Raw genomic sequence first — 27,646 nt, forward strand, 5'->3', positions numbered from 1 at the left:
CAGCTTTTTGTTGAGGCGGGATGCCATCATGTCCACCTGTGGCAGTTCCCACCGACTTGCAATCTGCGTGAAGACTTCTTGATGAAGTCTCCACTCTCCCGGGTGGAGGTCGTGCCTGCTGAGGAAGTCTGCTTCCCAGTTGTCCACTCCCGGAATGAACACTGCTGACAGTGCGCTTACGTGATTCTCCGCCCAGCGAAGAATTCTGGTGGCTTCTACCATCGCCACCCTGCTCCGTGTGCCGCCTTGGCGGTTTACATGAGCCACTGCGGTGATGTTGTCTGACTGAATCAGAACCGGTTGGTCGCGAAGCAGGGACTCCGCTTGACGTAGGGCGTTGTATATGGCCCTTACTTCCAGGATGTTGATGTGAAGGCAAGTCTCCTGACTTGACCACAGCCCTTGGAAATTTCTTCCCTTTGTGACTGCCCCCCACCCTCGGAGGCTTGCATCCGTGGTCACCAGGACCCAGTCCTGAATGCCGAATCTGCGACCTTCGAGAAGGTGAGCACTCTGCAGCCACCACAGGAGAGACACCCTGGCCCCGGGGGATAGGGGGATCAACCGATGCATCTGAAGATGTGATCCGGACCACTTGTCCAACAGATCCCATTGAAAGGTCCTCGCATGGAACCTGCCGAAGGGAATGGCCTCGTATGATGCCATCATCTTTCCCAGGACTCGCGTGCAGTGATGCACCGACACCTGTTTTGGTTTTAATAGGTCTCTGACCAGTGTCATGAGCCTTCTCCATCGGGAGATAAACCCTCTTCTGGTCCGTGTCCAGAATCATGCCCAGGAAAGGCAGACGAGTCGTAGGAATCAACTGTGACTTTGGAATATTTAGAATCCAGCCGTGCTGTTGTAACACTTCCCGAGAGCGTGCTACGCTGATCAGCAACTGCTCTCTGGACCTCGCCTTTATGAGGAGATCGTCCAAGTATGGGATAATTGTGACCCCTTGCTTCCGCAGGAGCACCATCATTTCTGCCATTACCTTGGTAAATATTCTCGGTGCCGTGGAGAGACCAAACGGCAACGTCTGAAATTGGTAATGACAATCCTGTACCACAAATCTGAGGTACGCCTGATGAGGTGGATAAATGGGGACATGAAGGTATGCATCCTTTATGTCCAGAGACACCATAAAATCCCCCCCTTCCAGGCTTGCGATAACCGCTCTGAGCGATTCCATCTTGAACTTGAACCTTTTCAGGTATATGTTCAGGGATTTTAAATTCAATATGGGTCTGACCGAACCGTCCGATTTCGGTACCACAAACATGGTCGAATAATAACCCTTTCCTTGTTGAAGGAGGGGAACCTTGACCACCGCCTGCTGAAGATACAATTTGTGAATTGCAGCTAACACTATTTCCCTCTCTAAGGGGGAAGCTGGCAGGGCCGATATGAGGTATCGGTGAGGGGGCATCTCTTCGAATTCCAGCTTGTATCCCTGAGACACCATCTCTATCGCCCAGGGATCCACCTGGGAGTGAACCCACTTGTGGCTGAAATTTCGGAGACGCGCCCCCACCGGGCCTAGCTCCGCCTGTGGAGCCCCAGCGTCATGCGGTGGATTTAGTGGAAGCCGGGGAGGACTTCTGTTCCTGGGAACTAGCTGTGTTGTGCAGCTTCCTTCCTCTGCCCCTGCCTCTGGCAAGAAAGGACGCACCTCGGACTTTCTTGCCTTTTTGTGATCGAAAGGACTGCATTTGGTAATACAGTGCTTTCTTAGGTTGTGAGGGAACATATGGCAAAAAATTTGACTTTCCAGCAGTAGCTGTGGAGACCAGGTCCGAGAGACCCTCCCCACACAATTCCTCACCCTTGTAAGGTAAAACGTCCATGTGCCTTTTTGAGTCGGCATCACCTGTCCATTGCCGAGTCCACAGGACCCTTCTGGCAGAAATCGACATTGCATTTATTCTAGAGCCCAGTAGGCTAATGTCTCTTTGAGCATCTCTCATATATGGAACAGCGTCTTTTATATGCCCCAGGGTCATTAATATAGTATCCTTGTCTAAGGTATCAAGTTCCTCAGATAAGGTATCCGTCCATGCTGCTACAGCACTACACACCCAGGCCGACGCAATTGCCGGCCTTAGTAAGGTACCTCAATGTGTATGAATGGACTTCAGGGTACCCTCTTGCTTTCTATCCGCAGCATCTTTTAGGGTGGCCGTATTCTGTGACGGCAGGGCTACCCTCTTGGATAAGCGTGTTAAAGCTTTGTCCACCCTAGGGGAGGATTCCCAGCGTAACTTGTCCGTTGGCGGGAAAGGATACGCCATAAGTATCCGTTTGGAAATCTGCAGTTTTTTATCTGGAGATTCCCAAGCCTTTTCACATAACTCATTTAGCTCATGTGAAGGGGGAAAGGTCACCACCTGCCTTTTTTCCCCATACATATGAACCCTCTTGTCAGGGACTGGGGTTTACTCTGTGATGTGCAACACATCCTTAATTGCTATAATCATATAACGGATGGATTTAGCCAATTTAGGCTGTAACTTTGCATCATCGTAATCGACACTGGAGTCAGAATCCATGTCGGTATCTGTGTCAACAATTTGGGATAGTGGGCTCTTCTGAGACCCTGACGGCCTCTGCGACATAGGATCAGGCATGGGCTGAGACCCTGACTGTCCTAAGGTTTCAGCTTTATCCAATCTTTTATGCAAGGAATTAACATTATTAAAAACCTTCCACATATCCATCCAATCAGGTGTCGGCGCCATCGGCGGAGACACCACATTCATTTGCTCCCGCTCTGCTTCCACATAGCCTTCCTCGTCAAACATGTCGACACAAGCGTACCGACACACCACACACACAGGGGATGCTCTTTTTGAAGACAGTTCCCCCACAAGGCCCTTTGGAGAGACAGAGAGAGTATGCCAGCACACACCCCAGCGCTATATGTCCCAGGAATCACACAGTAACTTAGTGTTAACCCAGTAGCTGCTGTATATTATGTTTTTGCACACAATTTATGTGCCCCCCCTCTCTTTTTACCCTCTTCTACCGTGAATCTGCAGGGGAGAGCCTGGGGAGCTTCCTCCCAGCGGAGCTGTGGTTAAAAAGTGGCGCTGGTGAGTGCTGAGGAAGAAGCCCCGCCCCCTCAGCGGCGGGCTTCTGTCCCGCGTTTATGTACAATATTATGGCGGGGGCTCATACATATATAAAGTGCTCAACTGTGTATATGCGCCCAACTTTTGCCAAGAGGTCCTAATTGCTGCCCAGGGCACCCCCCCCTGCGCCCTACAGTGACCGGAGTATGTGGGTGTAGTGTGGGAGCAATGGCGCACAGCTGCAGTGCTGTGCGCTACCTCAGTGAAGACTGGAGTCTTCTGCCGCCGATTTCGAAGTCTTCTTGCTTCTTTCACCCGGCTTCTGTCTTCCGGCTCTGCGAGGGGGCCGGCGGCGCGGCTCAGGGATCAGACGACAAAGGGTGAGATCCTGTGTACGATCCCTCTGGAGATAATGGTGTCCAGTAGCCCAAGAAGCAGGACCTATCTGCAGAGAGTAGGGCTGCTTCTCTCCCCTCAGTCCCACGATGCAGGGAGTCTGTTGCCAGCAGATCTCTCTGAAAATAAAAAACCTAACAAAATACTTTCTTATAGCAAGCTCAGGAGAGCTCACTAAACAGCACCCAGCTCGTCCGGGCACAGATTCAAACTGGAGGAGGGACATAGAGGGAGGAGCCAGAGCACACCAGAATCCAGATTCTTTCTTGGGGTGCCCATGTCTCCTGCGGAGCCCGTCTGTTCCCCATGGTCCTTACGGAGTCCCCAGCATCCACTAGGACGTTAGAGAAATGAGGATGTTGTTTAGCTGCTCAGGGCCCGGGCTGGCTGCGGGAGTGAGCATCTAGGCGTACCCAGCGATCTGCACCCTCAGGAGCTAATGGTTTCCTGTAGCCAGAAGCAGAGCCCTTGAACTCACTGGAAGTGGGTCATACTTCTCTCCCCTAAGTCCCACGAAGCAGGGAGACTGTTGCCAGCAGCCTCCCTGAACATAAAAAACCTAACAAAAGTCTTTTTCAGAGAAACTCAGTAGAGCTCCCTGTAGTGCGTCCAGTCTCACTGGGCACAATTCTAAAACTGGAGTCTCGAGGAGGGGCATAGAGGGAGGAGCCAGTTCACACCCTTTCAAAGTCTTAATGTGCCCATGTCTCCTGCAGATCCCGTCTATACCCCATGGTTCTATGGTGACCCCTGCATCCTCTAGGACGTATGAGAAAACACTGAGGTGCCTTGGGAGTATGGAGGGGGAGGAGGGTTACTAATTTTAATATTTAAATGTGCCTGTCCCTGCTAATGCCCTGTCCATATCCCATACTCCAGTGACCCCTAGTGGATGAAAAAGAAATACCAGCTGTCGGCATCCCGGCGATCAGGAGAGCGACGCCGGAATCCCAACAGCCGGTGAAAAACCAATGAACAAAAATCCTGACCACCACAGGTTATTCGCTTGTGGCGAGCAAAGCGATGCATGCGCACCGAGCTTGCGAGGGGTCTCGCTGCCAGGATTCTAACAGACAGGATGCTGCTGTTGGTATACTTGCAGCCGGCATCCCTTCTACCAGTAAAACATATGTATTCCGCTATGCCATGTAAAGTGATGGAGTGGATACTATTGTGTGAAAGACCACAATGATATATGCTGGTCAGGTAATGAGGTTAAAAACTTTATTAACCAGAGGACTACTGTCCAGAAATAAATACTGTGACACCCCAACAGATGGGGCGTTATCCATGGTTACTGAAGCCTCTTTAGGAAGACAGTCCGGTGTAGAGCATGTAGTACAGATTTCGGAGGTAATGGACATTCAGTTTGATATGAAAAATCATGCAAAACAGGGAAAATAAAAGTGTGATGAGAGTGATCAGATGGGTGTCTTATGAGAAAGATTTGTGTTGTACTGTGCTGCGACATTAGGAAGGAAACAAACATAATCCCAGAAATAAACTCAGAATCTGACAAAAGTTGCATCGATCTGATGAACAGAGGGCAGAGCCAGCATAATTTTGCGCCTGTATTGGTTATCCTTCTGTAGCGGATTCCTTTCCAAATACACAGTCTGCAAATTCTTGGCGCCGCTAAGCTCCTCCAAATCAGCCCAGTTCTCCACCAAATTGTCATTCATCTGTGATAAAGAATAAAAACAGACAGGTAATATATATAGTAGCCCAACAATGCAGTGAACTTTAAAAATATTACAAGACCAATCAAAAGCTAAAGCTGCAACAAAATTTGCATAAATGCACAGACATCCAATATTCAGAACGCTTTTTTTGGTGCTATATTAAGTGCTACAGATGTGTTTGCTGTAATTCACCTAATTATGCCTGTCATCTTGTCCAAGTACATACAGCACAATTGCAATTCTAATGACACAGATTTTGGTACTTACCAATAAATCCCTTTTTCGGAAGCCATAGGGCACAACTTAAAGACTGTGGGGTGATGATGCTGGCTTACAGGGAGCTGGCACTTTAAATAATCTAAGAAGTGAAAAAGGCTCCTCCCCCTCTATCCCCCATCATCCCTCAATTATGAATTAGCCGTGAGGAGACGGGAACAAGAGAACAGAACTAAACGAGGGAAGAGAGAACAGAACAATTAAACAAAACAGAACAATGAAGGCAAGAGAACGGCGATGGGTGGGCGGCCAGTGTCCCCTATGGCTTCTGAAAAAGGGATTTGTCGGTAAGTACCAAAATATTCCTTTTTCAGTCAGCCACTAGGGGACATTGGCACAACGTCAAGACTGTGGGGACGTCCCAAAGTTTCCCCCACCCCCTGGGCGGGAGATCATTGAGGAAATTGCAAAACAAGATGGCCGAGCCATGAATATGAAGCCACAAAAGTATCAAACTTGTAGAATTTGGCAAACGTATGAATACTGGACCACGTGGCTGCTCTACAGAGTTGTGACATGGTAGGCCCCCTACCAGCGGGCCCAGGAAGACCCAACTGAGCACGTAGAGTATGCAGCAATGGATAATGGAGGCCGCCTAGATTGGTGTAGAGAGGCTTGACGTATAGGTCTGTTTAGTAGCAGGCCCCCCTCGACGTGGGAGATCATAAAGCACGAATAAAGCATCAGTCTTTCGTAACGTTGCTGTTCGTTCCACGCAGATCTTCAACGTTCTCACTATATCCAAAGAAGAAGGTGTCCCAGATTGCTCCTGCAAGGACGGTACCACAATAGGCTGATTGATATGAAAAGCCGACACGACCTTGGGAAGAAAGGAAGCATGTGTTCTCAACTCAGCCTTATCAGGATGAAAAATCAAGTAGGGAGGCTTACAAGACAAAGCACTTAATTCAGATACCGTCTGGGCTGAAGCTATGGCTAGTAGAAAAACAGTCTTCCCAGCAAGATAGGTAAGATCTGCTTCTTTCAAGGGTTCAAAACAGGGTGACTGTAGCTAGTCCAGCACCAGATTCAAGTCCCAAGGAGCTGTAGGGAGAACAAACAGGGTTTGTATCCAAAGAACCCCTTGTAGGAAAGTTTCCACATCCGGTAGGAGCGCCAGGCATTTCTGAAAGAAAATTGATAAGGCAGATACCTAAACTTTCAGAGATCCTAGACGAAGTCCGGAATCTAAACCTGCCTGAAGAAAAAGCAAAAACCGTGGGAGACAAAAAGAATCTGATTGAAACCCTTTTCAGTCACACCAAGAGATATAAGATCGCCAGATGCGATAGTAGTGGGCTGCCGTAACAGGTTTTCGTGCACACAACTTTGTGGGAATCACACAGTCCAGAATTTCTTTGTGTTTTTGAATGTCTGCCTCAAGAGCCATCCCGTTAAACATAGTCATGGTAAATCTGGATGCACGAAGAGCCCTTGTTGGAGTAGATCCGTCCTCAGAGGTAGAGGCCAAGGATCGTCCACTAGTAGAGGGTGCAGGTCTGAAAACCAAGCCCTCCAAGGACAATCTGGTGCCACCAAAATCACAGTGATTGACTCTCGTTTGATTCTCTTGAGAATTTGAGACAATAGAGGGAATGGAGGAAACACGTATACTAGGTCGTACGGCCAAGGCAAGGCCAGAGCATCTACCGCTTCCTCCTGAGGATCCCATGTTCTGGAGATGTATCGTGGAAGCTGATGACTGAGACGGGACGCAATGAGATCCACCTCTGGACACCCCCAACGTTGTGTCAGAGTGTCGAACACCTCTGGGTGAAGTGCCCATTCTCCCGGATGTAGATCCCGACGGCTGAGATAATCTGCTTCCCAATTGTCTACTCCTGGAAGGAATACTGCGGAGAGGACTACAGCGTTGCGTTGCCCACTGGAGAATGCGTGTTACCTCTCGCATCGCTTGGCGACTGCGAGTACCTCCTTGCTTGCAGTCGCGTTGTCCGATTGAACCTTTACCGCTTTGGATCGAAGAACTTGGGTAGCTTCCATTAGCGCATTGTAGATCGCGCTCAGTTCCAACACATTTATTGGCAAGTGATTCCTGTGGAGACCAATGGCCCTGAATGTGGAAGTCCAACACAACCGCGCCACATCCCCTGAGGCTGGCATCCGTCGTTAGGAGCATCCAGTCCCATACACCGAACAGCCATCCCGCAGTGAGATTGTGCAGCTGGAGCCACCGAAGAAGTGAAAGTCATGTCTCTGGAGACAGCCGAACTGTTGAAGGTGTAGATGCGACCCCGACCATTGATGTAACAAATCCAGTTGGAAAGGCTGCGACTGAAAATGGCCGAACTCCCAGAGTTTCGAAAGCCGCTACCATTTTTCCAAGCAAACAAATGCATAAATGCTTGATCCAGATTAGCTGTCAGCTGTGTCCACGTAACCAGAAAGACACTTACATTAGAATTCTAACTCGCTTTCACGTAGAAGGTATCTTTATGTAGTGGAAACAGCTGTCCGCTCATCAGCAATAAAAGATTTTTGAAATGACACTAACATTTCTTTTCTGTCACGCACGCATATAAAGGTATCTTTTGTATCCGGATATAATGGATACGGATCAGACAGCACGATGTACTCCACAATAAAAGATTTACTCATCCAACAAAACATACCGGGAAAAACTTTCAATCAAAAAAGAACACAGCTCCCGCTCCGTGATGATGCACGATAGTGACGTGGTTCCGTGATGGAATGCCACTTCCACAGGGTAACAGCGTGGAACAATCCCTCATAGGTCAGGGTGGTCAGTCACTTTACAGTTCAGCTTCAATGCATTTCGGGGATTACCCTCCCCTTTGTCAAGAAGTGAAGAAAAGAAACGTGTCATTTCAAAAGTCTTATTGCTGATGAGCGGACAGCTGTCTCCACAACATAAAGATACCCTCTATGAGAAAGCGAGATCGTGTCTTTCTGGTTACCTGGAGACAGCTGACAGCTAATCTGGATCAATCACTGGGTTTTAATACCTTGTGAAAGCGCTAGTTTAAACTTTTTCTTCTTTCAGTCATTTCCTATTTGGTATTCTTTAGGGTGAATTCCGTATGTTATAAACTAGCTACTAAATACAAGCGCAGGGCTATATAGAGCTACTTTTCTTCTTTCGAATGCACAAATGGACTGATACCATTCTTGGCTTGAGAACAGCCTGGACGGGTTCACTACGATATGCCGGCGGTCGGGCTCCTGGCGACCAGCATACCGGCACCGGGAGCCCGACCGCCGGCTTACCGACAGTGTGGCGAGCGCAAATGAGCCCCTTGCGGGCTCGCTGCGCTCGCCACGCTACGAGCACGGTGGTGCGCTACGCTATTTTATTCTCCCACCAGGGGGGTCGTGGACCCCCACGAGGGAGAATAAGTGTCGGTATGCCGGTTGTCGGGATCGCGGCGCCGGTACACTGTGCGCCGGAATCCCGTCAGTCGGCATACTGAAGACCACCCGCCTGGACTAGTTTCTGTATACCCAGAGCTTTGTCTTGAGGCAGAAAAACTTTCTGGACGTCGGTGTCCAATATCACACATAGAAACTGGATACACTGTGACGACTGAAGGCGGGATTTACGAAAAAGACGATTTTGGTACTTACCGATAAATCCATTTCTCTGAATCCTCTAGGGGACACTGGAGTCCTATAAGGTAGGGGTGTGAAGCCTTGAACCGGAGGTGTGGCACAATCTAAAATTAGCATTGTCTGCACAGCAGGCTCCTCCCCCTTCACATCCCTCCTCCCTCAGTTTGAAAAATTTGACTGAGAGAATAGGACATGACACTATAGCACATGGCGAGGAACCGAACCGTACAACATATCAAACAGCGGCCAAGAACTCTTAACCGAAAAAAAAAAAAAGGAACGCGGTTTATACGAACTGTTTTAAAACAAGAACTTAGAACACAGCAGGTTGACAGCACCGAGGCGGGCGTCCAGTGTCCCCTAGAGGATTCAGATAAATGGATTTATCGGTAAGTACCAAAATCCTCTTTTCTCTTTCATCCACTAGGGGACACTGGAGTCCTATACAGTAGGGGACGTCCCAAAGTTTACCCCCAGGGTGGGAGTGCTGTCGGTGGCCTGCAAAACTAAACGTCCGAACTTAGATTCTCCGAACGCAAAAGTAACTTGTTAAATTTCGCGAACGTGTGGGCTGAAGACCACGTCGCCGCTCTGCAAAGTTGAGTAGTGGAAGCACCCCTGGGAGCCGCCCACGAGGCACCCACTGAACGGGTAGTATGAGCACCCGTCTGAACCGGAACCTGTTTGCCACAGGAAACATAAGCTTGCCGAATGGTAAGTCTAATCCATCTAGCCAAAGACTGCTTAGATGCTGGCCAACCCTTCTTTGGCCCATCATAAAGAACAAACAAATGGTCCGACTTGCTGAAGGACGACGTAACCTGTACGTATACCCGTAAAGCTCGGACAACATCCAAGGACACGTCTTCATCTGTGAGACCCTGGAAAGATGGAACCACTATTGGCTGGTTTACATGAAACCCCGAAACCACCTTCGGAAGGAAGTCCGCCCTTGTACGGAGTTCCGACATATCCTCATGAAAAACTAAGAAAGGACTCGCAAGTAATAACGTGACCTTCCAAGAGAGATATTTCAGGTCTGTTCTTGTCAACGGCACAAAAGTCGGTGACTTCAAATATTCTAACACCAAATTCAAGTCCCATGGTGCCGTGGGAGGACGAAAATAAGATTTTACTTACCGATAAATCTATTTCTCGGAGTCCGTAGTGGATGCTGGGGTTCCTGAAAGGACCATGGGGAATAGCGGCTCCGCAGGAGACAGGGCACAAAAAGTAAAGCTTTTTCCGATCAGGTGGTGTGCACTGGCTCCTCCCCCTATGACCCTCCTCCAGACTCCAGTTAGGTACTGTGCCCGGACGAGCGTACACAATAAGGGAGGATTTTGAATCCCGGGTAAGACTCATACCAGCCACACCAATCACACCGTACAACTTGTGATCTAAACCCAGTTAACAGTATGATAACAGCGGAGCCTCTGAAAGATGGCTTCCTTCAACAATAACCCGAATTAGTTAACAATAACTATGTACAATTTATGCAGATAATCCGCACTTGGGATGGGCGCCCAGCATCCACTACGGACTCCGAGAAATAGATTTATCGGTAAGTAAAATCTTATTTTCTCTATCGTCCTAGTGGATGCTGGGGTTCCTGAAAGGACCATGGGGATTATACCAAAGCTCCCAAACGGGCGGGAGAGTGCGGATGACTCTGCAGCACCGAATGAGAGAACTCCAGGTCCTCCTTAGCCAGAGTATCAAATTTGTAAAATTTTACAAACGTGTTCTCCCCTGACCACGTAGCTGCTCGGCAAAGTTGTAATGCCGAGACCCCTCGGGCAGCCGCCCAAGATGAGCCCACCTTCCTTGTGGAGTGGGCCTTTACAGATTTAGGCTGTGGCAGGCCTGCCACAGAATGTGCAAGTTGGATTGTGCTACAGATCCAACGAGCAATCGTCTGCTTAGACGCAGGAGCACCCATCTTGTTGGGTGCATACAATATAAACGAGTCAGATTTTCTGACTCCAGCTGTTCTTGCAATATATATTTTTAATGCTCTGACAACGTCCAGTAACTTGGAATCCTCCAAGTCACTTGTAGCCGCAGGCACTACAATAGGCTGGTTCAGATGAAATGCTGACACCACCTTAGGGAGAAAATGCGGACGAGTCCGCAGTTCTGCCCTGTCCGAATGGAAAATCAGATATGGGCTTTTGTAAGATAAAGCTGCCAATTCTGACACTCTCCTGGCAGAAGCCAGGGCTAGAAGCATGGTCACTTTCCACGTGAGATACTTCAAATCCACCTTATTTAGTGGTTCAAACCAATGAGATTTTAGAAAATCCAAAACTACATTGAGATCCCACGGTGCCACTGGAGGCACCACAGGGGGCTGTATATGCAGCACACCCTTAACAAAGGTCTGGACTTCAGGGACTGAAGCCAATTCTTTTTGAAAGAAAATCGACAGGGCCGAAATTTGAACCTTAATAGATCCCAATTTGAGACCCATAGACAATCCTGATTGCAGGAAATGTAGGAATCGACCCAGTTGAAATTCCTCCGTCGGAGCACTCCGATCTTCGCACCACGCAACATATTTTCGCCAAATTCGGTGATAATGTTGCACGGTTACTTCTTTCCTTGCTTTAATCAAAGTAGGAATGACTTCTTCCGGCATGCCTTTTTCCATTAGGATCCGGCGTTCAACCGCCATGCCGTCAAACGCAGCCGCGGTAAGTCTTGAAACAGACAGGGACCCTGCTGAAGCAAGTCCCTCCTTAGAGGTAGAGGCCACGGATCTTCCGTGATCATCTCTTGAAGTTCCGGGTACCAAGTCCTTCTTGGCCAATCCGGAACCACTAGTATCGTTCTTACGCCTCTTTGCCGTATAATTCTCAATACTTTTGGTATGAGAGGCAGAGGAGGAAACACATACACCGACTGGTACACCCAAGGCGTTACCAGCGCGTCCACAGCTATTGCCTGCGGATCTCTTGACCTGGCGCAATACCTGTCCAGTTTTTTGTTGAGGCGAGACGCCATCATGTCCACCATTGGTCTTTCCCAACGGGTTACCAGCATGTGGAAGACTTCTGGATGAAGTCCCCACTCTCCCGGGTGAAGATCGTGTCTGCTGAGGAAGTCTGCTTCCCAGTTGTCCACTCCCGGGATGAACACTGCTGACAGTGCTATCACATGATTCTCTGCCCAGCGAAGAATCCTTGCAGCTTCTGCCATTGCACTCCTGCTTCTTGTTCCGCCCTGTCTGTTCACATGGGCGACTGCCGTGATGTTGTCCGAATGGATCAACACCGGTTTTCCCTGAAGCAGAGATTCTGCCTGGCTTAGAGCATTGTATATCGCTCTTAGTTCCAGAATGTTTATGTGAAGAGACGTTTCCAGGCTTGTCCATACTCCCTGGAAGTTTCTTCCTTGTGTGACTGCTCCCCAGCCTCTCAGGCTGGCGTCCGTGGTCACCAGGATCCAATCCTGTATGCCGAATCTGCGGCCCTCCAATAGATGAGGACTCTGCAACCACCACAGAAGAGACACCCTTGTCCTTGGAGACAGGGTTATCCGTAGGTGCATCTGAAGATGCGACCCTGACCATTTGTCCAACAGATCCCTTTGGAAAATTCTTGCGTGGAATCTGCCGAATGGAATTGCTTCGTAAGAAGCCACCATTTTTCCCAGGACTCTTGTGCATTGATGTACAGACACCTTTCCTGGTTTTAGGAGGTTCCTGACAAGCTCGGATAACTCCTTGGCTTTTTCCTCCGGGAGAAAAACCTTTTTCTGAACCGTGTCCAGAATCATCCCTAGGAACAGCAGACGAGTTGTCGGTATTAACTGGGATTTTGGAATATTCAGAATCCACCCGTGCTGTTTTAGCACTTCTTGAGACAGTGCTAATCCCATCTCTAGCTGTTCTCTGGACCTCGCCCTTATTAGGAGATCGTCCAAGTATGGGATAATTAATACGCCTTTTCTTCGAAGAAGAATCATCATCTCGGCCATTACCTTTGTAAAGATCCGAGGTGCCGTGGACAATCCGAACGGCAGCGTCTGAAACGGATAGTGACAGTTTTGTACAACGAACCTGAGGTACCCCTGGTGTGAGGGGTAAATTGGAACGTGGAGATACGCATCCTTGATGTCCAAGGATACCATAAAGTCCCCCTCTTCCAGGTTCGCTATCACTGCTCTGAGTGACTCCATTTTGAACTTGAACTTCTTTATGTACAGGTTCAAGGACTTCAGATTTAGAATAGGCCTTACCGAGCCATCCGGCTTCGGTACCACAAAAAGAGTGGAATAATACCCCTTCCCTTGTTGTAGAAGAGGTACCTTGACTATCACCTGCTGAGAGTACAGCTTGTGAATGGCTTCCAAAACCGTCTCCCTTTCGGAGGGGGACGTTGGTAACGCAGACTTCAGGAAACGGCGAGGTGGATCTGTCTCTAATTCCAACCTGTACCCTTGAGATATTATCTGCAGGATCCAGGGATCTACCTGCGAGTGAGCCCACTGCGCGCTGTAATTTTTGAGACGACCGCCCACCGTCCCCGAGTCCGCTTGAGAAGCCCCAGCGTCATGCTGAGGCTTTTGTAGAAGCCGGGGAGGGCTTCTGTTCCTGGGAAGGAGCTGCGTGTTGCTGTCTCTTCCCTCTACCTTTTCCTCGTGGCAGATATGAATAGCCCTTTGCTCTCTTATTTTTAAAGGAACGAAAGGGCTGCGGTTGAAAAGTCGGTGCCTTTTTCTGTTGGGGAGTGACTTGAGGTAGAAAGGTGGATTTCCCGGCTGTAGCCGTGGCCACCAAATCTGATAGACCGACTCCAAATAACTCCTCCCCTTTATACGGCAAAACTTCCATATGCCGTTTTGAATCCGCATCGCCTGTCCACTGTCGCGTCCATAAAGCTCTTCTGGCCGAAATGGACATAGCACTTACCCGTGATGCCAGTGTGCAGATATCCCTCTGTGCATCACGCATATAAAGAAATGCATCCTTTATTTGTTCTAACGACAGTAAAATATTGTCCCTGTCCAGGGTATCAATATTTTCAATCAGGGACTCTGACCAAACTACCCCAGCACTGCCCATCCAGGCAGTCGCTACAGCTGGTCGTAGTATAACACCTGCATGTGTGTATATACTTTTCTGGATATTTTCCATCCTCCTATCTGATGGATCTTTAAGTGCGGCCGTCTCAGGAGAGGGTAACGCCACTTGTTTAGATAAGCGTGTTAGCGCCTTGTCCACCCTAGGAGGTGTTTCCCAGCGCTCCCTAACCTCTGGCGGGAAAGGGTATAATGCCAATAATTTCTTTGAAATTATCAGCTTTTTATCAGGGGCAACCCACGCTTCATTACACACGTCATTTAATTCTTCTGATTCAGGAAAAACTATAGGTAGTTTTTTCATACCCCACATAATACCCTGTTTAGTGGTACCTGTAGTATCAGCTAAATGTAACGCCTCCTTCATTGCCAAAATCATATAACGTGTGGCCCTACTGGAAAATACGGTTGATTCGTCACCGTCACCACTGGAGTCATCGCCTGTGTCTGGGTCTGTGTCGACCGACTGAGGCAAAGGGCGTTTCACAGCCCCTGACGGTGTTTGAGTCGCCTGGACAGGCACTAATTGATTGTCCGGCCGCCTCATGTCGTCAAACGACTGCTTTAGCGTGTTGACACTATCCCGTAGTTCCATAAATAAAGGCATCCATTCTGGTGTCGACTCCCTAGGGGGTGACATCCTCATATTTGGCAATTGCTCCGCCTCCACACCAATATCGTCCTCATACATGTCGACACACACGTACCAACACACAGCAGACACACAGGGAATGCTCCTAACGAAGACAGGACCCACTAGCCCTTTGGGGAGACAGAGGGAGAGTTTGCCAGCACACACCAAAAGCGCTATATATATATCAGGGATAGCCTTATAATAAGTGCTCCCTTATAGCTGCTTTGTTATATCAAATATCGCCATAAATGTGCCCCCCCCTCTCTGTTTTACCCTGTTTCTGTAGTGCAGTGCAGGGGAGAGACTTGGGAGCCGTCCTGACCAGCGGAGCTGTGAGAGGAAATGGCGCCGTGTGCTGAGGAGATAGGCCCCGCCCCTTTTCTGGCGGGCTCGTCTCCCGCTATTTAGAAACATTAGGCAGGGGTTAAATATCTCCATATAGCCTCTAGGGCTATATGTGAGGTATTTTTAGCCATTATAGGTAATCATTTGCCTCCCAGGGCGCCCCCCTCCCAGCGCCCTGCACCCTCAGTGACTGCCGTGTGAAGTGTGCTGAGAGGAAAATGGCGCACAGCTGCAGTGCTGTGCGCTACCTTTTGAAGACTGCAGGAGTCTTCAGCCGCCGATTCAGGACCTCTTCTGATTTCAGCATCTGCAAGGGGGCCGGCGGCGTGGCTCCGGTGACCATCCAGGCTGTACCTGTGATCGTCCCTCTGGAGCTTGATGTCCAGTAGCCAAGAAGCCAATCCATCCTGCACGCAGGTGAGTTGACTCCTTCTCCCCTCAGTCCCTCGCTGCAGTGATCCTGTTGCCAGCAGGCATCACTGTAAAATAAAAAACCTAGCTAAACTTTTTCTAAGCAGCTCTTTAGGAGAGCCACCTAGATTGCACCCTTCTCGGCCGGGCACAAAAATCTAACTGGAGTCTGGAGGAGGGTCATAGGGGGAGGAGCCAGTGCACACCACCTGATCGGAAAAAGCTTTACTTTTTGTGCCCTGTCTCCTGCGGAGCCGCTATTCCCCATGGTCCTTTCAGGAACCCCAGCATCCACTAGGACGATAGAGAAAAGGGAGTTGAATCCTCAGAACCCCCTGTAAAAAGGTTTGAATCTCTGGCAAGGATGCTAATCGCTGTTGAAAAAGGATAAAGAGAGCCGAAATATGAACCTTCAGAGAGCCCAGTCTGAGGCCTCCCTCTAGACCGGCCTGAAGGAAAAGTAGAAGTCGAGATAAATGGAAGTTCGTTGAATTCCATCGCCGCTCCTGACACCAAGCCATGTACCGTCTCCAAATCCTGTAGTAGTGCCTGGCTGTGACCGGTTTTCTAGCGGCAATCATTGTAGGAATGGCCGTTCGTGGAATCCCTCTGTTTCTTAAGATCCGGGTTTCAATAGCCACGCCGTCAAACGCAGCCTGTTCAGGTCGGGGTGTAGTAACGGTCCCCGAGATAGCAGGTCCTCTCTCTGAGGTAACCTCCAAGGATCTTCCGCAAGTAACCCCCGCAGGTCGGAGTACCAACTCCTGCGGGGCCAATCTGGTGCAATTAGAATGGCCCACACTTGTTCCCGCTTTACCCTTTTCAGAACCCTGGGTATGAGTGGGAATGGTGGAAATATGTAAACCCTCCTGTAACACCAAGGAAGTGTTAATGCGTCCACTCCTTCTGCTGCTGGATCTCGCGTCCTTGACACATATCTGGGCAGCTGATGGTTTTGTCGAGACGCCATTAGTAGTAGACCCCATCTTCTCACAATCATGTTGAAAATCCGTGGGTGAAGGCACCACTCTCCCGGATGCATGTCCTGGCGACTGAGGTCATCTGCTTCCCAGTTCTCCACAGCTGAAATGAACACTGCCGAGAGAATGATGTCTCTTCTTTCCGCCCACAACAAGATCTTTGTGGCTTCCTTTAACGCCATCCTGCTCTTTGTTCCTCCTCGACGGTTTATGTAAGCTGTCGTCGTGACATTATCTGACTGAATCCTGCTGTGTTGATTCACGACTAGGTCTTCTGCTAAGAGAAGTGCATTGTAAACTGCTCTTAGTTCGAGGATATTTATGGGTAGTTTGCTCTCCTGTAGGGTCCACCGTCCTTGAAACTGATGGTCGTTTAGGACGGCTCCCCAACCTGTCGTCGGGACGGCTGGCATCCGTCGTCAGGATCCTCCAATCCCAAATGCCGCATTTTTTTCCGGCTGCAAGGTTCTTGTGTAACGACCACCATATCAGGGAGACCCGTACCTGTGGGTGAAGTCGGATTCTCTGATGGAGAAGCCAGTGCGAGCCTGCTCCGTGAGCAATGAGGTTCATTTGGAATGGTCGTGAATGAAGTCTGCCGTACTGGAGAGCTTCGAACGACGCCACCATCTTCCCGAGAAGTTGCACACAGAGGTGCAGAGAAACGGTTTGCGTCCTCAGTACCTGAGCCACTAATCTCTGTAGGTCCTGGACTTTGTTCATTGGTAGGAACACCCGTAATAGGACCGTGTCCAAGATGAGACCGAGGAATTGAATCCGTTGAGTCGGTATGAGGTTGGACTTTTGGAAATTGACAATCCCATCCATGTTGAATTAGGAATTGATGGGATGTCTGAACATCCTTGAGCAGTCGATTCTGAGATGGAGCCTTGATCAATAAGTCGTCCAGATAAGGTATAATCGTGACCCCCAACAGTCTCAGACCTGCAACCATGATCTTTGTGAAAATTCTTGGGGCTGATGCTAGACCGAACGGCAATGCCCGGAATTGGTAGTGATCCGCCACCAGTGCGAACCTTAAGTAAGCCTGGTGAGGAGTCCAGATTGGAATATGCAGATATGCATCCTTTATGTCCATGGATACCATGAACTCGACCTGTTCTAAGCCTGCAATGACTGATTGGATTGATTCCATCTTGAATTTGTAGACTCTTAAAAACTGGTTGAAAACTTTTAAATTGAGTATTGGTCTGACCGTCCCGTCTGGCTTTGGCACGACAAAAAGATTGGAATAGAACCCCGTTCCTCTCTGAGAAGCAGGAGCCGGAATAATGACCTCTGCTTGTAGCAATTTGAGAATTGCTGCCCGTCGTGCCCTTGCTTTCTGAGGGCACTGAGGCAATCCGGTTGTAAAAAACTGACTGTGAGGCCTCTGTTGAAATTCCAGTTTGTATCCCTGAGAGATCAAGTTGTTCACCCAAAGTTCTGGAGAGGTTTTGGCCCAGATATCCTGAAAACCTTCCAGTCGGCCGCCCACCAAGGGGGACCCCAGGTGAGCTGAGAGGCCGTCATGCGACGGTCTTGTCAGCGGGTTTATCCTGCTTTCTGGTTGTTGCTTGTGAGCGGCCCCTACCTCTGCCCCCACGTGCTTGTGTACCGAAAAACCCCTTCCTCTGGCTCTAAAGGACTGAGATCTAAATGAAGTAAATGCTGGTCCCGAATAACCTCTCCTAGTTTGTGGAGCGGTTCTCGTATACGGAGTAGGCAGAAAAGTGGTCTTCCCCGCTGTAGCCTGCGAAATCCACTTGTCTAATTCTGGTCCGAACAGCATTTCACCCCCAAAGGGGATGGATTTTACCGCCTTCTTGGTCTCAGAGTCTCCCTGCCATTCTCTGAGCCATAAAATCCTTCTAGCCGATATGGCCGATGCAGATATGCGCGATGCTATTCTGCTAATATCCTTAGAAGCTTGACACAAGTACGATGCAGATTCTCGAATGTGTTCTGCCAGTTGGGTAATCTCTTCTAAGCTATTTTCCTCCTCAATAGCTTGTACAATACGGCCGGACCATGCACCCATGGCCTTGTTGACCCAAGCACAGACGATCGCAGGTCTCTGCGCTGCACCAGCTGCAACAAAAATTGACTTTAACGCAGTGTCAACTTTACGGTCTGATGCATCCTTTAAATAAGAATTTACTTACCGATAATTCTATTTCTCGTAGTCCGTAGTGGATGCTGGGGACTCCGTCAGGACCATGGGGATTAGCGGCTCCGCAGGAGACAGGGCACAAAAGTAAAAGCTTTAGGATCAGGTGGTGTGCACTGGCTCCTCCCCCCATGACCCTCCTCCAAGCCTCAGTTAGGACACTGTGCCCGGACGAGCGTACACAATAAGGAAGGATTTTGAATCCCGGGTAAGACTCATACCAGCCACACCAATCACACTGTACAACCTGTGATCTGAACCCAGTTAACAGCATGATAACAGCGGAGCATCTGAAAAGATGGCTCACAACAATAATAACCCGATTTTTGTAACAATAACTATGTACAAGTATTGCAGACAATCCGCACTTGGGATGGGCGCCCAGCATCCACTACGGACTACGAGAAATAGAATTATCGGTAAGTAAATTCTTATTTTCTCTGACGTCCTAAGTGGATGCTGGGGACTCCGTCAGGACCATGGGGATTATACCAAAGCTCCCAAACGGGCGGGAGAGTGCGGATGACTCTGCAGCACCGAATGAGAGAACTCCAGGTCCTCCTCAGTCAGGGTGTGCCCCTGACCAAGTATCAGCTCGGCAAAGTTGTAAAGCCGAGACCCCTCGGGCAGCCGCCCAAGATGAGCCCACCTTCCTTGTGGAATGGGCATTTACATATTTTGGCTGTGGCAGGCCTGCCACAGAATGTGCAAGCTGAATTGTACTACACATCCAACTAGCAATCGTCTGCTTAGAAGCAAGAGCACCCAGTTTGTTGGGTGCATACAGGATAACAGCAAGTCAGTTTTCCTGACTCCAGCCGTCCTGGAAACTATATTTTCAGGGCCCTGACAACATCTAGCAACTTGGAGTCCTCCAAGTCCCTAGTAGCCGCAGGTACCACAATAAGCTGGTTCGGGTGAAACACTGACACCACCTTAGGGAGAAACTGGGGATGAGTCCGCAGCTCTGCCCTGTCCGAATGGACAATCAGATATGGGCTTTTTTGAGACAAACGCCGCCAATTCTGACACTCGCCTGGCCGAGGCCAGGGCCAACAGCATGGTCACTTTCCCTGTGAGATATTTCAAATCCACAGATTTGAGCGGTTTAAACCAATGTGATTTTAGGAATCCCAGAACTACGTTGAGATCCCACAGTGCCACTGGAGGCACAAAAGGGGGTTGTATATGCAGTACTCCCTTGACAAACTTCTGGACTTCAGGAACTGAAGCCAATTCTTTCTGGAAGAAAAACGACAGGGCCGAAATTTGAACCTTAATGGACCCCAATTTGAGGCCCATAGACACTCCTGTTTGCAGGAAATGCAGGAAACGACCGAGTTGAAATTTCTTCATGGGGCCTTCCTGGCCTCACACCACGCAACATATTTTCGCCACATGTGGTGATAATGTTGTGCGGTCACCTCCTTCCTGGCTTTGACCAGGGTAGGAATGACCTCTTCCGGAATGCCTTTTTCCCTTAGGATCCGGCGTTCAACCGCCATGCCGTCAAACGCAGCCGCGGTAAGTCTTGGAACAGACATGGTACTTGCTGAAGCAAGTCCCTTCTTAGCGGCAGAGGCCATGAGTCCTCTGTGAGCATCTCTTGAAGTTCCGGGTACCAAGTCCTTCTTGGCCAATCCGGAGCCACGAGTATAGTTCTTACTCCTCTACGTCTTATAATTCTCAATACCTTGGGTATGAGAAGCAGAGGAGGGAAGACATACACCGACTGGTACACCCACGGTGTTACCAGAACGTCCACAGCTATTGCCTGAGGGTCTTTTGACCTGGCGCAATACTTGTCCAGTTTTTTGTTCAGGCGGGACGCCATCATGTCCACCTTTGGTCTTTTCCAACGGTTCACAATCATGTGGAAGACTTCCCGATGAAGTCCCCACTCTCCCGGGTGGAGGTTGTGCCTGCTGAGGAAGTCTGCTTCCCAGTTGTCCACTCCCGGAATGAACACTGCTGACAGTGCTATCACATGATTTTCCGCCCAGCGAAAAATCCTTGCAGTTTCTGCCATTGCCCTCCTGCTTCTTGTGCCGCCCTGTCTGTTTACGTGGGCGACTGCCGTGATGTTGTCCCACTGGATCAATACCGGCTGACCTTGAAGCAGAGGTCTTGCTAAGCTTAGAGCATTGTAAATTGCCCTTAGCTCCAGTATATTTATGTGGAGAAAAATCTCCAGACTTGATCACACTCCCTGGAAATTTTTTCCCTGTGTGACTGCTCCCCAGCCTCTCAGGCTGGCCTCCATGGTCACCAGCATCCAATCCTGAATGCCGAATCTGCGGCCCTCTAGAAGATGAGCACTCTGTAACCACCACAGGAGAGACACCCTTGTCCTTGGAGATAGGGTTATCCGCTGATGCATCTGAAAATGCGATCCGGACCATTTGTCCAGCAGATCCCACTGAAAAGTTCTTGCGTGGAATCTGCCGAATGGAATCGCTTCGTAATAAGCCACCATTTTTCCCAGGACTCTTGTGCAATGATGCACTGACACTTTTCCTGGTTTTAGGAGGTTCCTGACTAGCTCGGATAACTCCCTGGCTTTCTCCTCCGGGAGAAACACCTTTTTCTGGACTGTGTCCAGAACCATCCCTAGGAACAGCAGACGTGTCGTCGGAAACGGCTGCGATTTTGGATATTTAGAATCCACCCGTGCTGTCGTAGAACTACTTGAGATAGTGCTACTCCGACTTCCAACTGTTCTCTGGACCTTGCCCTTATCAGGAGATCGTCCAAGTAAGGGATAATTAAGACGCCTTTTCGTTGAAGAAGAATCATCATTTCGGCCATTACTTTGGTAAAGACCCGGGGTGCCGTGGACAATCCAAACGGCAGCGTCTGAAACTGATAGTGACAGTTCCGTACCACGAACCTGAGGTACCCTTGGTGAGAAGGGCAATTTGGGACATGGAGGTAAGCATCCTTGATGTCCAGGGACACCATATAGTCCCCTTCTTCCTGGTTCGCTATCACTGCTCTGAGTGACTCCATCTTGATTTGAACCTTTGTATGTAAGTGTTCAAAGATTTCCCATTTAGAATAGGTCTCACCGAGCCGTCTGGCTTCAGTACCACAATATAGTGTGGAATAATACCCCTTTCCTTGTTGTAGGAGGGGTACTTTGATTATCACCTGCTGGGAATACAGCTTGTGAATTGTTTCCAATACTGCCTCCCTGTCGGAGGAAGACGTTGGTAAAGCAGACATCAGGAGCCTGCGAGGGGGAGACGTCTCGAATCTCCAGTCTGTACCCCTGGGATACTACTTGTAGGATCCAGGGGTCCACTTGCGAGTGAGCCCACTACGCGCTGAAACTCTTGAGACGACCCCCCACCGCACTTGAGTCCGCTTGTACGGCCCCAGCGTCATGCTGAGGACTTGGCAGAAGCTGTGGAGGGCTTCTGTTCCTGGGAATGGGCTGCCTGCTGCAGTTTTCTTCCCTTTCCTCTATCCCTGGGCAGATATGACTGGCCTTTTGCCCGCTTGCCCTTATGGGGACGAAAGGACTGAGGCTGAAAAGACGGTGTCTTTTTCTGCTGAGATGTGATTTGGGGTAAAAAAAGGTGGATTTTCCAGCTGTTGCCGAGGCCACCAGGTCCAATGGACCGACCCCAAATAACTCCTCCCCTTTATACGGCAATACTTCCATGTGCCGTTTGGAATCTGCATCACCTGACCACTGTCGTGTCCATAAACATCTTCTGGCAGATATGGACATCGCACTTACTCTTGATGCCAGAGTGCAAATATCCCTCTGTGCATCTCGCATATATAGAAATGCATCCTTTAAATGCTCTATAGTCAATAAAATACTGTCCCTGTCAAGGGTATCAATATTTTCAGTCAGGGAATCCGACCAAGCCACCCCAGCGCTGCACATCCAGGCTGAGGCGATCGCTGGTCGCAGTATAACACCAGTATGTGTGTATATACCTTTTTAGGATATTTTCCAGCCTCTCAGCTGGCTCCTTGAGGGCGGCCCTATCTGGAGACGGTACCGCCACTTGTTTTGATAAGCGTGTGAGCGCCTTATCCACCCTAAAGGGTGTTTCCCAACGCGCCCTAACTTCTGGCGGGAAAGGGTATACCGCCAATAATTTTCTATCGGGGGAAACCCACGCATCATCACACACTTCATTTAATTTATCTGATTCAGGAAAAACTACAGGTAGTTTTTTCACACCCCACATAATACCCTTCTTGTGGTACTTGTAGTATCAGAAATATGTAACACCTCCTTCATTGCCCTTAACATGTAACGTGTGGCCCTAAAGGAAAATACGTTTGTTTCTTCACCTTCGACACTGGAGTCAGTGTCCGTGTCTGTGTCGACCGACTGAGGTAAATGAGCGTTTTACAGCCCCTGACGGTGTTTGAGACGCCTGGACAGGTACTAATTTGTTTGCCGGCCGTCTCATGTCGTCAACCGACCTTGCAGCGTGTTGACATTATCACGTAATTCCTTAAATAAGCCATCCATTCCGGTGTCGACTCCCTAGAGAGTGACATCACCATTTCAGGCAATTGCTCCGCCTCCTCACCAACATCGTCCTCATACATGTCGACACACACGTACCGACACACAGCACACACACAGGGAATGCTCTGATAGAGGACAGGACCCGACTAGCCCTTTGGGGAGACAGAGGGAGAGTTTGCCAGCACACACCAAAAACGCTATAATTATACAGGGACAACCTTTATATAAGTTATAGCATTTTAATATATATATACATATCGCCAAATAAGTGCCCCCCCCCTCTCTGTTTTAACCCTGTTTCTGTAGTGCAGTGGAGAGCCTGGGAGCCTTCCCACCAGCATTTCTGTGAGGGAAAATGGCGCTGTGTGCTGAGGAGAATAGGCCCCGCCCCCTTTTCGGCGGGCTTCTTCTCCCGTTTTTCTGAGACCTGGCAGGGGTTAAATACATCCATATAGCCCCCAGGGGCTATATGTGATGTATTTTTAGCCAGAATAAGGTACTATCATTGCTGCCCAGGGCGCCCCCCCCCAGCGCCCTGCACCCTCAGTGACCGCTGCTATGAAGTGTGCTGACAACAATGGCGCACAGCTGCAGTGCTGTGCGCTACCTTATGAAGACTGAAGAGTCTTCTGCCGCCGTTTCTGGACCTTCACTTTTCGGCATCTGCAAGGGGGGTCGGCGGCGCGGCTCCGGGACGAACCCCAGGGTGAGACCTGTGTTCCGACTCCCTCTGGAGCTAATGGTGTCCAGTAGCCTAAGAAGCCAATCCATCCTGCACGCAGGTGAGTTCACTTCTCTCCCCTAAGTCCCTCGTAGCAGTGAGCCTGTTGCCAGCAGGACTCACTGAAAATAAAAAACCTAACAAACTTTTACTCTAAGCAGCTCTTTAGGAGAGCCACCTAGATTGCACCCTTCTCGGCCGGGCACAAAAATCTAACTGAGGCTTGGAGGAGGGTCATGGGGGGAGGAGCCAGTGCACACCACCTGATCCTAAAGCTTTTACTTTTGTGCCCTGTCTCCTGCGGAGCCGCTAATCCCCATCGTCCTGACGGAGTCCCCAGCATCCACTTAGGACGTCAGAGAAAAGTAGTTACGTTAGGAATTGGTAAAATTGTCTTTTTTGACAACCTTCCTAGGGAAGCATCCACTACCGGTGGAGTCTCCCACTTGTCCATTACACCCTTAGGTAGGGGATAAGTTACCTGAAACCGTTTCGGAAATTGAAACCGTTTGTCAGGTTGTTTCCAAGCCTCCTCTATCTGAGATTGGAGGGATTTAGGAATAGGAAACACTGCTGAACGCGGCTTCTGGGATTCGAACAAATCGAAATTTTCCGGCTCCCGTATTTCCTCGTCCTTAAAGCTTAGGATCTCTTTTACCGCGTCAATTAAGGAGTCTAGACCTGAGATTGCCGAGTCCTCTTCTGGAAAGTCGGCGTCTAGGTTAGGTTCAATTAACTCACCTTCCTCCGTATCAAGAAGAAAACCCTCTTCCTCCTCTGATTCTGGTATCATAGGGAGGGTTCTTTTAACAGCTTTGCGCACACTCGTTTCTGCGTGTGCGGGCGGCGTTAACCTGATGAGAAATTCCTCCATCGTATTTGAGAATCCCGCAGCCCATTCTGATTGCTGCTTGCGCGACTCTGCCATCTCCATGGAGATTCTATTAGCAAGGTTGTCTTCCCATGCCTTAGCCAGAGCACTGCTCCCAGGTGGAGCGTCCTTGTTTAAGCAGGAGTCGCACACCCTGGACCTGCCAACCCGCATGCTCTTCTTGTTACATTTCGTACAAACATAACAGGTCTTGGTTGCCTTAGACATGTTGTTTTGAAAACCCTGTACCAGGGTAGCCCACCGCGCTTTCACCCTTTAAACCAGGAAGAGAAAGACTGGGAGATGACGGAAGCGAAGGTATTGGATCCGGCTGGAATTACCTGTCCTTTTCGTATATAAAAGGAGCAGGCCAATATGTTTACTTTAATTAACAATAAAAAACATTTTTTTTTTAAATTATATAATAATAAAAATAAATAAATTAAAACACCAGCCGAGTCGCAATCCTCACACCCCAACGGTAAATCAGCTACGATGTTAGAGTTGGTATTCGCTTGCTTCCGTGTATTTTCTGCAGGATCTTTGAAACAGAAGTCTCTTGAAAATATAAATTGTAAAGTTTGATTACTTTTCAGGAGATCCTCATAGTATGTATGTGTATGTGTGTGTGTGTGTGTGTGTGTGTGTGTGTGTGTGTGTGTGTGTGTGTGTGTGTGTGTGTGTGTGTGTGTGTGTATGTATGTGTATATATATATATATATATATATATATATATATATATATATATATATATATATATATATATATATATATATATATATTTTACACCAGCAGAGGGTGCTGTTACCTAACGATCTCCCTGCTATATTATACTATGCAGGCAGTGCAGCAGGGGGAGCTAATTTTTAATAAACAACCTTCCCCTATGTACTCTACTGGGGGGAGGGGGAGGACCCATCCATTACCTCAGCCTGGCGCCATAATCATTAAATATGGCCCTCACTAAATGTCCTGCAAGACTGCATGGAAAAATATGTTGCTGGTCAGGAACCCTAGCCATTAGGCTATATGAGCTCCACTTGCTGCTGCCTCAGATGTCGCTGCCACCCCTTCCTTAAGGTATGGAAGCACTTGTATGTCTAGCCCCCTCCCGCTGGCCGGCGCGCGCCGAGTCCACTATCTGGCGCTCTGTGAGGACACTATTTGGCGCGCTCCGGACCCGCTGGCTGGCGCGCGCCGGGACAGTTTCCCGTAGCGGCGCCTGTGCTCCGCTTCGGCTGTCAGTCTTCGTCGCTGTGCAGCGCGCCGCTCTGCCGTCTCTCCCTGCTCACAGGGAGGAAAGGCCGAGTCCCGCGCCGCACTCTGCTCCCGCGCCCGCCGCTGTAGCTGCAATAGGGGCTATATTACAGGAGGCAGCAGTGATAGGTTACATTGATATATTACAGGAGGCAGCAGTGATAGTTTACAGTGATATATGATATTTTATTAAGGAAGGTATAAAAATAAATAAAAATACATGAAGGACCCTAAGCTACTTCTTTCCTTCGACCAGTACTCACTGTTAGAAGGCTGGAGGATCTCCTGTGGAGAGAGGCAGGTCCCTTCAATAGGGATCTTTGTCTCTCTGATATTAGGCAGCCTTGTCCCCCTTTTATTAGGGTTACGCAGCCCCTTTTAGATTTTTAGTCAGGAGCTCAAGTGCTCCACGTGTTGTTACCTCCAGCACAATTTTTCAAACTGAGGGAGGAGGGATGTGAAGGGGGAGGAACCGGCTGTGCAGACAATGATAATTTTAGATTGTGCCACACCTCCGGTTCAGGGCTTCACACCCCTACTGTATAGGACTCCAGTGTCCCCTAGTGGATGAAAGAGAAATAGGATTTTAATTACCTACCGGTAAATCCTTTTCTCGTAGTCCATAAGGGATATTGGGGAATCTAGTACGGTGGGGTATAGACGGGGTCCAAAGGAGCCGGTGCACTTTAAAATGTCTTCACTGGGTTTGCTAGCTCCTCCCCTCTATGCCCCCTCCCACAGCCAGTTATAGGTAAAAACGTGCCCGAAGGAGAAAGGACATATATGAGAGAAGGAAACATGACAACAAAGTGGTGAGATTTATAAACCAGCACATCACTAACATACGACCAGCAACGGCTGGAAACAGCAACAGCTGAACAGGTAATCACATAAAAGTCTTACGCACTGAGGCGGGCGCCCATTATCCCTTATGGGACTACGAGAAAAGGATTTACCGGTAAGTAATTAAAATCCTATTTTCTCTAGCATCCATAAGGGATATTACGATGGAGACGTCCCAAAGCTTCCAGAACGGGCGGGAACGTGTGGAAACTGCTGCAGCACCTCCTGCCCAAACTGGGTATCCTCTTTGGCCAGGGTATCAAATTTGTAGAACTTCACAAAGGTGTTCTTCCCCGACCAGGCAACAGCTCGGCATAGTTGCAAGGCCAAGACTCCACGGGCAGCAGCCCAGGAAGAGCCCACTGATCTTGTAGAGTGGGCCTTCAGAGACTTGGGAACAGGTAAGGCTGCCGACACATAGGCCTGTTGGATAGTAAGCCTAATACAAAGAGCAATGGACTGCTTCAAAGCACGACAACCTTTTTTCTGCGCATCATAGCGCACGAACAAAGAATCCATCTTTCTGATCCGAGCTCTTCGCTTAACATAGATTATCAAGGCACGCACAGCATCCATTGCCTCTGGAGGAGCAGAAGTATCAGAGCTGGATGGAACCACAATAGGTTGATTCAGGTGAAACGCAGAGAAAATCTTCGGCAGGAACTGCTGTCTAGTCCGGAGCTCCGCTCTGTCCTCGTAAAAGACCAAGTACGGACTTTTACACGATAAGGCCCCCAATTCTGACACCCATCGAGCAGAATCCAGGGCCAGTAACAGTCTTCCACGTGAGGTACTTGTCTTCTACCATCATC

General features: G+C 49.1%; 1 protein-coding gene across 1 annotated transcript in view; it reads right to left on the reverse strand.

Moving 5' to 3' along the window:
* Positions 1-4,677: 4,677 nt before the first annotated feature.
* PPP1R7 (protein phosphatase 1 regulatory subunit 7) overlaps positions 4,678-27,646 on the reverse strand; it is a 92,811-nt gene continuing 69,842 nt past the window's right edge. The window contains exon 10 of the mRNA XM_063915753.1: positions 4,678-5,152. Within this exon, the coding sequence (XP_063771823.1) occupies positions 4,976-5,152 (177 nt within the window). The 3' untranslated portion in view covers positions 4,678-4,975. The remainder of the gene's footprint in view (positions 5,153-27,646) is intronic.

The sequence above is a fragment of the Pseudophryne corroboree genome, chromosome 4, assembly GCF_028390025.1.
Source record: "Pseudophryne corroboree isolate aPseCor3 chromosome 4, aPseCor3.hap2, whole genome shotgun sequence".
In the NCBI taxonomy this organism is placed as follows: Eukaryota; Metazoa; Chordata; class Amphibia; order Anura; family Myobatrachidae; genus Pseudophryne; species Pseudophryne corroboree.